The 18,828-nt window shown below is 38.9% G+C and overlaps 1 protein-coding gene across 1 annotated transcript in view; it reads left to right on the top strand.

Moving 5' to 3' along the window:
* Window positions 1-248: 248 nt before the first annotated feature.
* Window positions 249-18,828, top strand: part of ctnnbl1 (catenin, beta like 1) — a 31,157-nt gene continuing 12,577 nt past the window's right edge. The window contains exons 1-11 of the mRNA XM_088290711.1: window positions 249-413; window positions 848-1,060; window positions 2,745-2,851; window positions 2,938-3,079; window positions 3,465-3,560; window positions 5,420-5,513; window positions 8,307-8,398; window positions 8,729-8,801; window positions 9,311-9,369; window positions 10,518-10,666; window positions 12,493-12,674. Of these exons, the coding sequence (XP_088146837.1) occupies window positions 384-413; window positions 848-1,060; window positions 2,745-2,851; window positions 2,938-3,079; window positions 3,465-3,560; window positions 5,420-5,513; window positions 8,307-8,398; window positions 8,729-8,801; window positions 9,311-9,369; window positions 10,518-10,666; window positions 12,493-12,674 (1,237 nt within the window). The 5' untranslated portion in view covers window positions 249-383. The remainder of the gene's footprint in view (window positions 414-847; window positions 1,061-2,744; window positions 2,852-2,937; window positions 3,080-3,464; window positions 3,561-5,419; window positions 5,514-8,306; window positions 8,399-8,728; window positions 8,802-9,310; window positions 9,370-10,517; window positions 10,667-12,492; window positions 12,675-18,828) is intronic.

Genomic DNA, 18,828 nt, shown 5'->3' with positions numbered 1-18,828 from the left:
AAACAAAACTGCAGGTGGAGGTGATTTTAAAGCAATACACTGGATCTATAATAATGGTCAAACAGCTGTTCAAATACAACACAGACAATATATATTCCAATTATAATTAAAAGAAGCAGCGATCATGTTCACAATCTAACAATCCATTTAAATTTTCTACACTAAGAATAACCAACCAATCCTTTTGTCTCTCCTTTTTTTAATACTTACTGGTTTGGCTGATGCAGCCACTTTACGACAGTCTCCATCTTCACTCTACGGCACCGCTCAACTGTTTTACGGCATATGTGCCCGTCTAGCTACTAGTAGCCGCTTAGTCGTCAGGGTAAACACAGGCATCATTTTTACCGAAAGTCTTACGTTGAGGTTTCGGATCAGGGGATATGGATGTCGGGGAGCTTTTGAATTACCAGGTATGGATTGGGCTCCACCTCCCGCAACACTCTTTAATCAATTTATTGTTACAAGCAACTTAAATTGAACGTCCATTGCTTGCGCGTGTCACTGCTAGCAGTTGTGCCTAGTCGCGTTTACGTTTCCGCGTCTGCTTTAATTTGTTAGTTGTTCGTGAAATTATTTAAGATGATCTTGTGTAGCGAACTACGTGACAAGAGATCATGTTATCTTTTTGCGTGTTTACCAGGGATTATTATATCTTTAAATCGTGGTAGCGCAAACTAAAGCAACGCTGGTCTATGACAAAGAAAGCAGTATACATTGTACAATTTAAATGAACATAGACAACTTTTTTCAACTCCCGCTGCGTTGACCTGTTGGCGGACCACATCCCCTTATGTGTATATCGTGTTTTGAGGAATTATTGCTTATTGCATCTCTCAACTCGCAGCCTGATAGAGGAGCAACACGTTCCAGAGAGGATGATGCAGGAGAGGAGGAACAGAGAAGTGCAAAGCATCAGAAGCTGTCCAATGTCAGACACAGAGATGGGACAGGAGTCGGTATTGAGGGAGGGGCTGACATGAAGGACAGCGATGACTTATCTGTAGATCGCAAGAAGATCTTGGAGAAACTGATGGACCAGGATGAAGACGATCCTGAGGTAGTTGCATTTATATATACAGTAGAATTGCTGAGGTTATGGAAAGTATGACTCCAAAGTCACACATGACTGCATCATACATGACTTCACGTGATGTAACGTAAGCATATGTCAAAAGAACTTAGTCCAGTGGGTGTCAAGGGAATACACCTGTGTTTGATAGGTGGGTTTTTTTTTCAGGATTTTTGTGTTATGTTTGCAACACCTGTTAAAAATGATGGACCTGCCGTAACAAAGTATGTTTAGAGAATAAACACTGTGAACAATTTAGTTTTATTTTTTTCTTACCTCAAATCGAGACAGAAGTGGTACCATTATGAGTATTCACACCCATGGGTGGTTCCCAGAAAGTGTGGTCTAGAAATGTGGCATGAGAGCCCACAAATAAACTCGTTCAAAACCAGGTCAAAATAAATTTATGCTTTAAATTAGGGCTGCACAATATTGGAAAAACATGCCATACGCGATATGCTTGTTGAATGTAGCGTAATCGATATTATTGCAATATTTAAGATGTAGCTAAAGAAATTACATTTGTAGGATTTATTTTTTCATGCAGCAAAATACAATACAACTTTATTTATATCGCGCATTTCACAGCTGCTGAAGCTGTAACAAAGCACTTTACACATAATGTAATATAAATTGGCAGTAATTTAGAACTCAAATTACAGCACAAACACATATACAGTCGATAACTGAAAGACAGCAAAACAAAGTCTCATTTCCGTTTGCGTCTGACTGGTCAAATTCAGATGAGACCATGCATTTCAATAAGAAACTTCTATCATGTTTTTGCGATATGCATATTGCATGGACTAATATTGTGTTATCGATATTTTTCGATATATTGTGCAGCTCTACTTTAAATCAAACCTTCCTGCACTCTATGCTGGCTAAGTAAAGATAGTTTACTCACCCCTTTGTTTCGCAAGACATTATTGATTGTTGTGATAAGCCATTGTTTCATATTGGAGCACTAGTACATTTGCACTAAGCATTTGGCACTCAGGTTAAAAAAAACAAAAACATTAATAATTTACACTTAAACCGCATCACTGCCATCATACAAATATATCCAGTTGAAAAACTGGTACAAATGACGAATTGTATGTTGTAAATTACATCTGAATGGTGGCCATCATTTCCATAGCATTACTTTGGAGGTATGGTTGATTTCTTCGAATGATCAGCACTGTGACTTCCACACAATAATACACTAAGGCAGTAGTGCATGCAACTAGCGTAAGAAAAAAAATTGATCTATTTTATTGACCGTGTATGAACAATAAAAAGGATGCCACGCTTGACACGTAGCTTACTTGGTCATCAGAGATTGATAAAAAAATGTTTTTGAAACGTGTTGACATTGTATTTTGCAGAAAACCCATTGAACTTCCGGTTCAATATACAAAAGTTGTTCCGCTGGAAGTATATGAAATGTGACTTGCAATGTCCTAACATACCATTATTTACCCACTATGGCAAATGCTTTTAAGCCGTCAGGAAGCTAGACACTTTCCCTTTTCCAGTAAAATCCCCCAGAGAGAGCGGAAACTCTGACTCCTCTCACATAATTAGAGTGTCTTTGTGCTGCAGGCAGCCATGTGTCGCCTTGACAAAAGGTTTCTTCTCATTTTGCTTTCATCTTTCCCTCTTGCTGCCTCCCTCCTGTATCAAAAAGGCAGAGCCGGTGGATGAGAGCTCAGTGAAAAAAATGATCCTGACCTTTGAGAAACGATCCTACAAAAATCAGGAACTCAGGATTAAGTTCCCTGACAATCCTGAAAAGTAAGCCCACCAACGACCTACATTCAGCCAACTTTAATTGTAGTCAACGGTGACTGTCTAACCTCTTCTTTTGTTGCTCCATCCAGGTTCATGGAGTCAGAATTGGATCTGAATGACATCATACAGGAAATGCATGTGATTGCTACCATGCCGGATCTCTATCACCTGCTCGTGGAGCTCAACTCTGTTCACTCACTGATGGGTCTTCTCAGTCATGAAAACACTGATATCCTTTCTGTGATGCATTTAATTAGTTTGATACTTATTGGTCATTGCCAACAAATCCCAGGAGAAATTATTCAACAACGAGGAACACTGGGAATTGTGTCCCTCTTGCATCATACACCAATGCTTTTACTGACCTAACTTGCCTAAGAGTAAAATTAATTGGACCTGGCTATGATATGATTTTTTAAATATATCATTGCATATCATAGCCCAATTTAAAAATAAACCCAACAATGCGGTGATTCCTAACGAGGGTTTTTTTTTTCAGGGATCCCATAGGGAATTATTGATTTTTCACTCAACAGAATATATGTAACACGGGACTCGCTGGGACTCTCCACAAACCTCCAGCTTCTAGACCTGTTGTCCTTAATCTGATCTACATGTTGCAATAGCTGTGGTGGATCTACTCCAAGAGCTGACGGACATTGACACACTAAACGAGAGCGAGGAGGGTGCTGAGGTCCTTATAGATGCTCTGGTGAGTGAGTTCTGCACATTACGCATCACTTTGCGAGTCAGTTCTTCTTGCCTTTGGCATACAAAACTAGGCACAAATATTCTTTTGGTCACTTGGAACACATCATCATCATCATCATCATCATCATCATGACTTTTCTGGCTGTTGGGTGGAAATCCTTTGACACAGATGTTTTCTCTTTATTCAATTGACAAGATTGAAGGAGAAGGCTTGTTGGTGACCCCAAACCAAAACTTTTATTCTGGCACAATTATGAAACAGCACACTAGAGTGTCTTAGCTGGGAAACAATAACAATTGTGCACATTTTGTCAGGCCATTTGAACAGTTATGCAAATTGTTGTTGTGGAAAGGGTAACTATGCACCTTATTGACCGTGTCCAAACATTTGCTACCGGAATTACCATTTCGAAATTGGCACTGGTGAAACTAACCCAAAAAAAAAAATAAAAAGGGAAAATCAGACAGCTTTATCAGACAAACATGTAATATATTTGGACGGACTTGTTATTAATGGGAACAAGAATTAAAATTAAAAAAAAAATGGACCAAAAAAAATAATAATTCTGTCCATTTATCTTCCTTAGCCACGTCTGGTCAAACGGGCAGCATTTCAAGTTAGAATTGCCCGATTTACTCGTCATGTGCCGTTGCCTTCAGTTTCCCAAGAGTGAGTCCCTGCATCCCTTCCAGGCTATCCTAAGTTTGCCCCAATTACTACTTATGCTTGGACATGACCAAAACACCTCATCGGGGAGTTGTCAACATGTGATGGACTGCATTCTACTGAAGCAGAAAGTTCTTTATCACAATTCTCTTTTTGGAGTATGGCTGAATGTTTTGGTGCAGTTCCTATTGGTTGGTTGTTATCTAATGTTACATAAATGTTGTGTAGGCGGATGAAAAACAAATCTAAAAAAAAAATACAGTGGAATGCCATTCTAAACTCCAGACCAGTACTGCAATTGCATCTTTAACCCACTTGTCAATAAAACCCCGAGATATGTAACAGTAGTTAAACTCCTCCATGTGATGTAGAGCTTCTCAATCTCTCCCTTTCTGACTGAGAATCATGGCGTCATAGCTGGAGATACTGCAAACGGATTTTCTCCTCGCTGGCAGTTTTCCTGGTCTGATGAGACTGACTGCATTGCCCAAAAATAGTAGCGATGACAGGCCTCCCAAGCTGCTGTTTGTTGTTATGAATTGGCTGGTTGGCTTGATGTGATATTGTTTAAGACAATAATGCGGGTTGCCTTTCAACACTCCAAAGGGAATAACTATGACATAAAAAATGCAGTCCATTTACTGGGCAATGGAGCGATATAAACCCGGCTCCTCTTTATAGCATCCTTCAGGCGAGTCTGTTTCGAGACGGCAAGGTTTGGTTAGGACCCATTTGTCTCTTCACTTGCTGTGTTGCCTCCAAGTCCTCTGTCCTTGTTACTAGAAGGCCAGGTGGTACCCTTGATAAGATGAATCAAAAAGATCCCTGACCGTCCCTGGTGGCTCATAAATCAGCGTGGACTGGCTGTCTCCTTTGTGTGTAATAGTACTTTGAACCGGCCGGATGGCACTCTTTCAGTTTGGTTTGATTATCAGGCTTGAGTAAAACTTCTTTCCACAAGTTCTGACCTTAATTAACTTCCGCCTAATATGTACATGCATTTTGATACGGCTCATTCTATATTCCTCTGCAATGTTTCATTAAATTAACGTTTTGTTTGATTGTTCACCATCACGTTTGTTCTCAATACTGAATCTCATCATTTTTTTGGAAACAAAACAAAAACATGCTAATTAGTTACTAAGAAACTCAAATATGGAACGCTCGACCAAAACCTCATTTTCTGTGTGTAGCTGGAAGGCCAGGTGGTCGCGTTACTGGTGCAGAATATGGAGCGACTGGATGAGCAGGTTAAAGAAGAAGCTGATGGTGTCTTCAACACACTAGGTAAGAATGGAAAAGTTTTCTTTTTGAGGAACTGTGCCTTTCGTTCATTATTTATCAAAAATGGAAGGCATGCCATTGGCCAGTACATGCTTCATAAATGAATGTGATGAAATTAACATGACATTGTAATTAAAAAGAAAAAAAATATATGGATGCACTTTGCACAGTTGCTCACCCTCCCTGATTTCCACTGCTTGGGCGCGCAAGCTGATGTGCCTTATCATGATGCGGAGCCGCGAGTTCACTTTCATCGCCTGCATTGCAGCGAATTACCGTATTTTCATGGCCAAAAGAGGTGCTGTATCAAAGGGCGCAGCACCAGTTGAGGGTGCTATTTCTGTATTTAATACTTACACTCGGCGCCTCTATGTATTTTCTACTTCTTTTATGTTGTTCCTATCATCATATCCCTCATTAAGGATGGTCATTCTTTTGGAATAAGTGTAGCAAAAAGTGACAAACAGTTCAAGTAAAGCTAAATACATGAGAGAGAACTGAAGTCTCATGCGGTACAGATATATTGAAGAATCGCTTAAGATGTATGCTGGCTGTTTGATCTCTGAGGTTTTGTACAACTGAAGTGACATATTTCAGACCCTATCGCTGTGACATTTATGCCAATTAAATGTTAACTTCAAACACAATACATGTATATAAAATATATATTTTCATGTAATTACCTGGGAAGGCAAATGGAGCAAATTTGGTTGAATGACCCATATAAGCATTACCATAGTATGAGGGATTATTCAGTTTGTTACATTTGATTTATGTAATGGTAAACAACACATTTACAATGTTATTTATAGGCTTGTGCAGGCTAAAATGAAGAGGCCACACAGCTACATGCTGGTTGCGCGCGTGACTCTCATCTAGAAACAACACGATTGATTTATGACGTTGTTAAATGCAACCGGTGGGGCCCAAGCTTGCTTGTCACCAAATAATTTACACTCGTTGAACTTCTATTTGAAACAATGTTGTTTGGACAATTGCTAACCTGTCCGTGGCGCTCTCGCCTGTTTCAACTGTTTGACGAGGATGCTTATTTCGGGGCATGTTTCCGTTTGATTCTCCCGCCAAACAAGCTATGAGAACAAACCCCATCGCTCTGTCTCTGTGCAGCGGAGGAAATGTGTTCGTTGGTGTGGACGAGTCACACGGATGACATCGTTACAAAAAAATAAACAAAACGTAACATGTAATATAAAGCCAAGCTACTACTGTTCTGGTTGACACGATAGTTGCACATTTGGATTATTTGGTGACGTTTAAATGTAATTTCAGACAATGATTAAAAAAAAGTATTTTTCACCTGATATCGGTTCAGCTGAAAGTCGGCTCAGAACATCCTTGCCACAGGGGCATGCAACGTTAGTTTCCACAGTGCTAGTCCTTCCAAATTATTTCATTATACACCACCCCCCACAATGCAAAAATATTTTTAACCGGATGAGTTAAAAGCAGTACCCATGATGTGACAACGTGACGTAAAGGTGGGTGTGGGCCATCACCTACTTTGCCAAGTCCTTGTCTGCATTTAGCCCGACATGACTCCAAACTTTCCTGCCTCTCAGCTCTTCTTGCTTGGAATGACTCCACTGAGATGATTCTTTTCTTTGCCGCCAGATTGAGGCCGAGTCACATGAGAGCTGTTGAGGTGTGCGTGTTCGCGCGTATGTGTTAGGCTCCAGATGCGTGTCGAGGGAGCAGCGCCTGTGTATAGTCTATTCAAGTGTGTGCCTCTGTTTGCACGCGTGTGTTATGGAGGGAGCTCTCCCAGCTTCAATAAGTCTTTTGTCTGCTCTCTGCTCTGAGCCTGCTGTCCTCCAGGAGGCTGACTGTCTGCTCCGTTTGAATCCTTGATAAAGGCCCACTGCCTCTCATTGCTTTCCCTGGCTCAGTCACCAGCAGTCCCTTTTCCCCCCGGTTGTTTCCTCATTTGTATTTTCCCTTTGTCTCATCTCTTTTTATGTATCCCTAATTTTCTGTATTATTTATTTCACTTTTATTTCTTCATTCACCATATTGACGGTACGCTTGTACGCCACACTCCCGTCGCTTTACACCCTCCCTTCTGTTCTACCTCTGCCTCAATTCGCCTCCCTTCCTTTCCTAGTTTCATTCATTTGTATTCCCTTCCCTCATCACAATTCCACATTATCGCTCTCTGTCTGTCGCCTTCTGCGGCTGTACGCTCTGATGAAGATATCATGTGGCAGCAGCTTCTTTCTAATCATAGTCTAAGAGGGAACTGGGACCAAACCCAGACAAATCTTTCCATATCAACAAACACTGTTGTATCCCTTCATTAGTATCCCTCAAAATCGGTGTTTGCGCTTTTCTGATGAATGCCACTATTTTGAATTGGAGGCGTGTACAGTAGGAAATGCATCAGCTGAAAACTGCCTGACACTTGGTGCCAGACTGCTACAGAGGAGAAACTATCACTTTTGACCGAGCTGAGATTTGTACTCTATGGGATGGATACGTTTCTTTGACACAACTTGTCTTCACATTGTGACTGTGATACCTCAAGACAGGCTGAAAAAAAAACCATCTGCATATCACACCGTGTGCAGTTCATCTGTGACATTTTTGTGAGCTGGCGATACACCAGTGGTTCTAGCCGATGCTCGATATGATTTTGAGGAACAGGATCAGGACCAAAATCCTGCACTTAACATTTATACAGTTTCTTTCCTACCAGTTGTTGAACGATTCTGGTGCTTGTTACAACAGCAGTTTTGAGAGGTGGATTTTGACGTTTCCTTTGGTGTTTTTGTCCCTCAGCCATTATAGAAAACATGGCCGAATTTAGACCTGGCCTGTGCACAGAAGCTGCTCAGCAGGGACTCATGCAATGGCTGCTCAAGAGAATTAAGGTAAGAAGTAGGCCTGGCACTATTGAACATTTTTAGAATCGGTTATTCTAGTGATTATTCCTTGATTTTGAATTAAAAATGCATTGAAAAATCCTTCGCCCCCCTAATTACTGTTGCCTAACCGTTTGGCCCGTAACATGTCAGACATGAACCCAAATATGAACAATGTTGATCGTTGTTTTCCAAAGTTAAAGTCGATGTTTGCAAATGTTTTATTTTGGTTGAACGCGAAAGATAATCTGTTCGCCGAATCAATGTTTACTCAAATTCTGAAATTAAAAGATGCGTAAAGTGTGAGCTAATTGAAATATTGTCACTGTTTCCTGTTAGGCGAAGATGCCTTTTGATGCGAACAAGCTTTACTGCAGCGAAATTTTGGCCATCCTGTTGCAAAACAATGACAGTAAGTGTGTCATGTGTGGCTCACAAATGACGTTCCACAGCTGCTCGTCTCCCTTTAATTACCTCTCCTGACGAAGTCTCACTATCGATGCCCTTTTAAAAAATTCCTTCCTCAAGTTTTCACTTTTGATCACTTTTCCCTTTTTTTTTTTTGTCCCATAGCTTCTTGATTGTATTTGCTTCACCACTCTTCAGTTAATTTCACAATCTCATTTGAATTCTTCATTACTTTTCTCTTTCTCATTGTCTGCTGAGTCTTCCATTTTATTACCGCCTCTAACTGTAAAGTCTCAGGTATCAGGCCAGTGAAAGTTTCTCAATAATGCACAACTATTCACTCATGTCATATTGCAGCATGACTTTAATAATCCTCCATTGGGTCCTCACTTATTCATTTAAGATGGAACAAGGAGAAATACTTGTCAACGTCAATTAAGAGCCATCATTTAAAACCCGTAAAATATTTTCTTTTTCCTTCTCTCACTCTGTTTTTCATTGTCTCTTCCACAGACACGAGAGAACTCTTGGGAGAACTGGATGGCATTGATGTGTTACTGCAGCAACTATCTGTAAGACTCTTTTTGAGATGATTGCTTTTCCTGTGCACTCATAACCCAAATACGTCCCCATTATACATATTATTTTTTTGGGAACGGAAATATCAATCTTTCTTTTGACGGTTTTGTCCCTAGATATTCATTTTATCACACTCACAAGAATCTGATTGTATTGTATTAGTAGTGCTAATTTGTAATGGGGTGATTCCTTAGCACTGGACTTACTCTGCTCTTTTCAAGTGATACTTTTTTATTGGCCCAACTAATTGCAAAATGCAATTCCAATTAACAATTGCGACATTGTTTAAAATGTAAATAAAACAGAATACCATGATTTGCAAATTCTTTTCAACCTATATTCAATTGAATATACGACAAGATATTTAATGTTCAATTTTTTTATTTTTTTAATAATAAATATTCTCTCATTTTGAAATTGATGCCTGCGACATGTTCTAAAAAAACTGACGGGGGGAAATAAAGATTTGAGGAATACTAAAAAAACCAAAAGCAAATAAACATCTGTTTGCAGTATTACACAGGCGAACAAGTTAATTGGAAATACTGTCGTTAAGTGTCATGATTGGGTAGAAAGGGCAAATCCCTAAAAGGCTCATTAGTTGACAAACAAGAATAGGGCGCGGTTCACCATTGTGTGAACAACTATGCGAGCAAATACAGAAGTACAAAAAACAAAAACATTTCAAAGTAAGGTTGTCTTTGACTTGTATTTGATAGAATGTCGGTTGAAAAGGATTTGCAAATCATTGTATTCGGTTTTAATTTGCAACTACATTGGAGTTGTGTTTTGCACTTGAACAGTCAGCTGAGGATTTTAGTGTCTATTTCCAAACCGAAAACAAACGGCCGATACAAAGCAGTGCAGGGTTCTGTTTATTGTTTTTCTTTGCCACATAATTCGAATACACAACAAGAAGTCTCACTCTACCCTTGAATAAAATTGGTTTCCTTACATTGACCAGCAACCTCATGCTGAAGTAAAACCCATAACCGGTCCTGTTCCCCTTTTGAGTCTGTACTGAGTAATGTGGAGGCAAATGAATCAGACTAGTGGAAAGAAATAATGCACCCTTAATGCAGATCAGTGTATGCGGATATTTTCCATTGATCTTTCTCTGTACTTGTAAATCTCTGTTTAGGTGTTCAAACGTCACAACCCATCCACAGCTGAGGAGCAGGAGATGATGGAGAATCTCTTTGATGCACTGTGTTCCTGCCTAATGTTGCCAGCCAATCGGGACCGTTTCCTCAAAGGCGAGGGTCTTCAACTAATGAATCTCATGCTTCGGTGAGAGGAAGTTTGACTCAGTCCAGCATGTAAACAACCTTAAATTGCCATCAGAAGTTTGTGTCTGCCTAGCTTCAAATAAATGCTGTGTTTTTATCAATGTATTACACGATTAAAAAAAATACGTACAAACTATAGGTCTAGTTCCACATCAATCTTTTGATGTGCAAAACTATTCACAGAGAGAACAGCAGAGAGGGAAAAGAACAGAAGATTTGACTATTTGTAATGTTGTGGCGGTCTTATTTAGAAACTGCAAAATTGCGTATGCCGATGTTTATTCCAGCTAAACTTGTGATGGACAAAGAATAGCATCTTTTTGTCACATTTTAAAAGCACTGTGTGATCCTTGTGAGGTTATCCATCCTTACCAGTTAGGTTCCATCCACTTTGGGTGCTCTATCTTTTAAAATCAGTGTCTGTGACATTGTAATCCGTCAAATCCTGTATTTTCACAACCATAAGGGCAGTTTAAATTCCCAAATCTTCCCCAAAACCTATAATGCGGCGTGTCTTGTGTCCAGAGATCTAAGATCTGTCCACGTTAGTCTCTTGAACAACGCACCTTACCAACTTGGGGCATTTCGCAGACCAGTTTTTACACGTGGTAGAAAGCTGGATAAAAGGGCCGCTGTCCACAATGTCGAAATCCGTCTTATCAATGTTATTGCAAGCAAGAAACTGGTTTCACTACACACTCTGAAGAGAAACACAGGCTGCCCAAAGCGCACTACTCACGACATGTCTCTACCAGCCATCTAATTGGCTGAGGCTGAAGGACTCCCAGAATGCTTTGCATCGCTTGATGCAAGTTTTGTGTTAATTGTATTTCTTTGTTTCTTGTTTTGGTTGGTTCATTTTTTGCCAGTATGCTGTTCAGTTGTTGTTGGCTGATGGTTTTGGTTTTGATTTAAAACGGTGACTGTCAGGAGTGCGGTGACTAGTGACATCCATTCCCCCGACATTGTGTGATCATGTACTGTTCATGGCACTGTGTCTGATCTGCTGCTGGCTTAGTAGTCCCTAAAGCTGCCCTTGCACCTGCAAGACTGCTAATGACATGTGACGAACTAAATTTTGCCCTTTCGGCGCAGCATTTCTCAAAACGTATGCTAGCATGCAGAGCTATTGTTTTAACGCTGAGGCATGTCTTGATGTATCTGCACCCAATAATCCGGTGTGCCCTTTGTATGTACTTAATACAGTAAAAGCAGACACAATTGAGACTAAGCCCTTTAATACGGTGCGCCCTATGGTCATGATAATATGTGAGGTTGTGATGTGGCTGGTTAAACTCTTGAATGGGAGGGTTCATTTGAACTTTCACCCCAGCTGCTTATACAGTTGTGTGTTGGATAGCCACAGTCAGTTTGTGGGGTCAAAACTATATTGTTGTTGACACCTGGGGGTTTGAAGTGTCCAGCAAGTGAATAGGCTACTTCCCCATGGGAGAATGTGCATTATATTGTTCCACCCCTGGCCTCTCCAACCGTCCATCATACCTAATGTTTCTGTCTGGAGAACCATACTCAACTGCCTGGCATATGTCCCCCTACACTAAGATAAATACTGTCATTTGTGGCAACGCAGTAAGACAAACGGCTACATTTCCCATGAGGAGGCGTGCACTGAAAAGAGAAAGTTAACAGTCGTATCTTTCTGCTATAATGATCATGAATTACATGTTTGTGTTTGATTTATGTTGGGAACTATATCATCCTCTCATATATATTCAAGTCTGGATTTGAACAGTTCAACAACCTACAGTTAGATTTGATGGAAATAGTGTAGTTGATAACTGTTAGCTTTTTCTATGTTTAATGTAGGGAAAAGAAAATGTCCCGGACAAGCTCTCTGAAGGTTCTGGACCATGGGATGATCGGATCAGAGGGAGGCGATAACTGCCACAAATTTGTGGACATCCTCGGTTTGCGAACCATCTTTCCACTTTTCATGAAAACTCCCAAGAAGATGAGGAGCTCCGCTGCTTCTGAGAAAGAGCATGAAGGTCAGTGACTAATTACAACAAGATCAAGTTTGTTCCTTGACCATTTGAGCAAAGGGCTAAAAAGCTCTGCAATGATAAACTGTTGAAGGTTTATCTAGAGCCAACAGTCTAAAGGCTTTCATATTGTGGCTTCGCCTCAGAACTAAAACGGCGATGTGCCTTTTAATAGCTGCTCATTATGAAGCTGTTTTTTTGGAGGCTAGGAGAAGTAGAGGTTGTGCTTTTATTTTATTTAATTTTATTTAATTTCAATTATTTATTTTTATTTATTTTAATTATTCATTCAGTCATTCAGTCATTCATTCATATTTTTTAATGTCTTTTTTGGAGGGTTGGGGATTTACCGCCCTCATTCACCGCCCCCCCAGACATGGTTCTAAATGTTACACAACAAATTTATCTCTAAAAATTCAAAAGAATAAATACCTAGCTGCTGGCTGTGAGATGTATGGCTGTATATTTTTCATTTATTTATTTATTTTTTGCTCAATATTTTGGAAAAATCCACCAAACACTGAAGCTGCGAAAAGTGAAGCACGAATTGGCGAGGGATTACTGTATTTGTTCGTAATGTTTCTTGAGTTCATTTACACCTCCCCAACTCCTTTGCACACACAGGGACATTTTGCCTCACAAATTGCAATTACGGTCCAATTTGGAAAGAATAGCCCTATTGATTACTAACTAGTTATGGTCACTATTTCATGTCTGAGATTAAAATAGCAAAAGCTATTTGTTGTAAATCCCATGTTGTCTAGAAAATGTCAATTGTAAACTACATTACACTGCAAGCAATAAAGAGTTTCCACCCTGGGAAATCACCGGTGTTGTGATAATAATGAATAATATATGAATAATAGACACGTTTTTTCTGCATGATGATTTAATACAACAGGGTGTTTAAACCACCATCTCCATTTTTTAAAAACTCTTCTTCATCAGCTATGCATGCTCTGTAGGGTTTAAGTCGGGAAATTGACTTCTCCAGTCCAACACATTCCACTTCTAACTCCCAGTGAACTCTTTGTTGCTTTGGCATTGTGTTCAGTTTTGCGTCTTTCTTTAAATTGACTGATAAAATGTTTCTGTATAGACTCGTGAATTAATTTGTTGCTCATTGAGAATTAGTGACCCATCCCGGAAGACGCAAAAATCATGACATCTAATCCACATATGGGCCTGTATGTTTGGTGTCACGAGAGGATCCTTTCTCAAAACGTTCCTCATCTTTGTCTCATCAGTTTATTACTCTTTTTGGATTAAAACAAATGGCGCTGTCATCTAAATTGTTTCATATCCAGAAGCAGAGATGAAAGCAATGTTTATTTCTTGTTTTCGACACCTTTTGATGTCAAACCCTAATATTTTCAGTCAGCAGCAATGCACATGGCTGACTTTCATGGAACTAACGTCAGATTGATTCCCACACCTGCTGCATGCACTGTGATTGACTGGACTGGCATTATCGAAAAATGCATGAATGGATTTTTCAATGTTCATTCATAAAGAGCAAGTGAATACTGCTACAGATTAAAGAGGTTTCAGTTAAAACAACTTGATTATTTTTCCATTTTGATGTGAAGCACATACTGTATTAAATTGTCATCCATCCATGCAGTCATCTGTTCGACTTGTGCAGGGTTGACGATAGCTGAAAATTGTCCCAGTTGAAATATGCCACTGTTGGCACACCGTGGACAGATCACCTGTCCATTACAATGATAATTTTAATCCATCATATGATTTAATGTAGTAAATTGCTTGTCAAAACATCTTACTGCTATGACTTCTAATTGAAAATGTCCTGAATCAGTAGTTCATCCATAGTATCGTGAAGATGAATTAATTAACTACTTGGGTCAAAAGTAATTCTCTTCCTTATTTCCTTCTTAAATTCATTGCCTCTCTCCATCACAAATGTTGGTGCAAGATTGATCGCCATGAAATCCTTTCAGAAATTGACAGTAGTGCAAAGGAATGGTTTGGAGCTTCATGCTTTGTTCTAATGAATCCAACAACCTTCACATTACAGAAAAAAACACATTTCTGTCCTACAAATGAAAATGGAGGAAACTGCAGGAGTTGGAATAGGTCACTTAAGCAAAAATAGAAACTCCCTCAATATTTGACAAAGAAACTATACAGGGATTGTTTTTTCTTCCCATCCCATCAGTTTAGCACTTGTATGTCATCTTTGATATTAGCCAGTATTATTCTATTAAACGGCAGCGACAAAAGCAGATAAGATAAAGGCATCATCTAGACTCCATCATGAATCTATTGTCGCATATCTTAGCTTTTTTTTTTTTTTATCATCATCCTTCTTGTCACTGTTGCTTTGATGTAGATAGCATTTTGAATGATCCAAGTCTGGTTTTAATCTGATGTCAAAGCTTTGTTGTTGCCTAATCCTATTACAGTAGTTTAGTACAAAGAAGGATTTGCTGAAAATCCTTGAGTGAAGACACATTTAATTACGTTTGTGCCTTTTTCCGATGGGAACTGATCATATTTCATGTCGGTAATCTCATGCTCCAATAATGACATAGAGCCTCACATTTGTTGTAAATTAAAGGTTTAACATGCAGTACATTGTTTTTAAAGGCTTGGTTATTTAATTTTTTTTCTCATTTATATCTTCTGCCCTTCTCTCATCATAACCGTTGTGGCTAAACTTTTAGGGATACAGCGAGAAGTTGAGAGTATTATTTTCTAATTAACGTTTGGTAGAATTATAACCAGTACTTCTCTGGCAACATCAAATACTTTAAAGAGTGGAATTTAAAGTTTTCTTTATGTGGTATTTCTATGGGATGCATTATTATTTTATTACAATACAAACAATACTTCTCAATAGTTGCACCCTCTGTGACAGCCCAGTTAAGTCTGGCTGCTGTCAAAATGAGATTGTACTTTCTGTAACCGCTGACGGACTTTCCTGGTGCTGAAAGGCTGATTTCTCCTCCCCAGGCCACAAATATTCTTGGTCTAATTTGTGTCTCGCAGTATTGTATTACCACCTACATTTCAAAACTTTGCTGTGCCTTCTTCTGTCAAACTATAAAACCAGATCTCTTGAGATTTTTTTCGTCATACAGTTTAAAGTATGAAATAGAATAGGCTTACAGTGAACACTTTGTAGGTGTTGTGAGCCTTGGAAAAGTGATTTTTCAAGCTTATAAAGTAGTGTCAAGAAAATTGTCATTGGAAATATGCTGACTAGTGATTGACAAACAAATATATTTAAATATATCCCTCTGGGAAAAAGTCAGACAAAAAGCTGGTGGATATTATGGTTTCTTCTAGGACTGATTGATTTGTGGAAAATAATCTCATTAGGATTTTTTTTTCCCTAAAAGTTGCGATTGTAATTTGAATAGCATAATTTTTCAAGTTCCTTTACAAAATCGAGCTTGGTAAAATCTTGACTCTATTGCAAATGCAATTAATCATTCAGCCCTACTGTCCACCACCACTATGTGGATCCTTGCCGCCACGCTGCATATTCGACATACTTGTGGAACAGCGATGGTCCTTTGTTACCAGAGGTGTAACGATTAATCGGTGACTAACCTATTACCAAATTATTTGATGATTAGGGGATGTCGATTGTGGCTATGTGAAGCCCTTTGAGAATGTCCGTGATTAAGGGCTATACAAATACATTTGACTTGACTTAATCGTTTAAAGACCTTGTTTAATTGAAATTCTCAAATTTATCTTGACATCCTTGAAAGCAGACTGCTTATCTTTGTGTTGAATCAAAACAAATCATTTATAAACATCTGCTTTTACTTAGGAAAACAAGGATCAACATTTTTGCCTGTTTTCTGACATCGATCCAAACAAGTAACTGAATCAATATTTATGTTTACGCATTTTCTGTGTTGTCAATGTGAAATAATGTCCTGATTTTAATAAAGCGATGAAATTTAAAACATTTTCATTTTAAATCCTATCATTGATCAATCGCCAAAATAATTGTCAGATTATTCAATTATGAAAACAATGGTTAGTTGCAAACCTATAACTTTCAACACAACAGACAGAAGTAAGTGAAATCTCTGCGTTAAACTTCAAGCCTTGGTCCAGTGAAATACAATAGCCAACTATACAGATTGGCGTCATGACTCATTTATTCCTTCGAAGGTGAAAACTTTCTTCTCAGTTTCATTCCTCTGTTCTGTAAATTGTTCACATATATATTGTGGCTAACCTGCTATACAGTCCCTCCTTTTAGATCACACAAATCATTCTTTTGCCATTTTCAGGGGAAGGAAACAAGAGCATGACAGAGGCGCATTGGGATGATAAAAAAAAAAAAACACATTTATCAATTGTCATGACTGTTTCTTGTGCTGATATCTGAGTGTGTTGTGACGAGACGGTATTTGTTCACCTTTAGTCGTGTTACTTTGATGTACCTACCTGTCCTCCTTTCTTGCTTTTTTGCAAATGAGGTATTGATCATACGCTTGTCTCAGGACAGATTAGGAAACTGTTTTGCTCAGCCTTTCCCTTAGCTTGTACCATTAATGCTCTCCACATCTCTGAGAGGTCAAAGCTTAGTTTCAAACTTTCTGCCGACCAATCAATAGCATGCTGTTCAGTGTGTGAAGGTGGCCACACCAATTACCGCTCAGAACAAGTCAATCGTTTTTTTTCCCTCTCAAAATGACAATTGATCAACGAGTCATGGTTTAAAGATATTATATATATTTTTTTTAAATCAGGAGTGATGCAAGTGAAATAGGCAGTTTTGAAGGGACTTGTATTTTCGACATTCATCGTCAGATTTGGATGGGACCGCTTGTGGTAGAGACCTGGGGTGCACTCCAGAACTGGTCTGGTATTACGATTTTTAAAATGTATTCTGGTGAACATCTGCGATAATCAAGTGCCCTTCAGGACTAGTCCAGTGTTGTGATTCCAATTGAATTAGTTTGTATATTGCAAATGCAATTCATTGTTCAGCCCTATATTACAATATACAATAGGAGATTCATTATACCACTACATACATGTTTTGGTATTGCATGTTAGGCTTACACTAGAAGAAAGAGAAACAAACTATAAATTATAAAAGAAAGTTGATCTACTTCAATTACAGTTGAACACCAAACACTTTGACTTGCTGTGTTTTCCGCATTCACTACCACAACGTCACAAAATTCTTTAGTTGACAGACAAAAGTCAGTCAGTCAAATACTGTAACAATACTGAAAAAAACTTTCCTCACACATTCAGTAATAAACTCATATCAGCAACTTCAAAATGATCCCAATGCACTCCCTTATTTTGCATCATTTTTCCTCCCTTCATATCCAACTAAATTCTTAATGTGAACTCCGTGGTTGTGGTGACTGCCAGTACTTTCCGCCCTTGAGTCCCTTGGGCAAGCAAGCAGTAGGTCACGAAGGCAACTGACAAAAAACACAACCTGTTTTAAAAGCAGAAATGGGATTGATTCCTGTGCTCTTGTTGCTTAGCAACAGAAAAGCCTGGTTGAGTGAGAATATTGACCTCTTGTTGAAAAAGTCCAATTACATTTTTCTCCCCGCATGCTGGATTTCTCGAGGTTTTACAATGTCATGTTCTTCTGCACCTGTGTGTACAATGCATTGTTTAGTCGATATCATAAAACTTCAGATTGTCAGCTGCTTGCACAACCTGTAAGTAGGTAGCAAGGCATTCCGTCTCATAGAGAATTCATTGTTTTAAAAGGAGTACTGTCCTCAAACAAGTATTTGTTGTGCGATAAATTGTATCCTATTAATTTAATGCAGGGGTGTCAAACTCATTTTAGATCAGGAGGAAAATCTTTGACCAAATGGGCCGGACCAGTAAAATTATAATCTACAAGGAAAAGCAATCGCCGTCAATATGTACACTTTCGTTAAGTAAGTGCATTTATCAAATGAATGAGTGGATGAACCAGATTTTTTTTCCAGATCAATCCAGAAAAGACAGAAGCTATTATTTTTGGTCCCAAAAATGAAAGGTCCAAGATCAGCACTCATTTTAACCCTCTACTCCATGTAAAAGCAACAAATCAAGACAGGGATCTTGGTGTGATTATTGGGTCGGACCTGAATTTTAACAACCACTTACAAGCTCTGCCTATTACCTCCTGAAAAACAGCTCAAATTAACCG

This window comes from Idiotropiscis lumnitzeri, chromosome 3 (genome assembly GCF_059441095.1).
Source record: "Idiotropiscis lumnitzeri isolate Australia: NSW breed Sydney's pygmy pipehorse chromosome 3, RoL_Ilum_1.0, whole genome shotgun sequence".
Classification (NCBI taxonomy): Eukaryota; Metazoa; Chordata; class Actinopteri; order Syngnathiformes; family Syngnathidae; genus Idiotropiscis; species Idiotropiscis lumnitzeri.
Note: the sequence above shows the minus strand (reverse complement) of the source record. Positions and strands in the feature narration are given on the sequence as shown.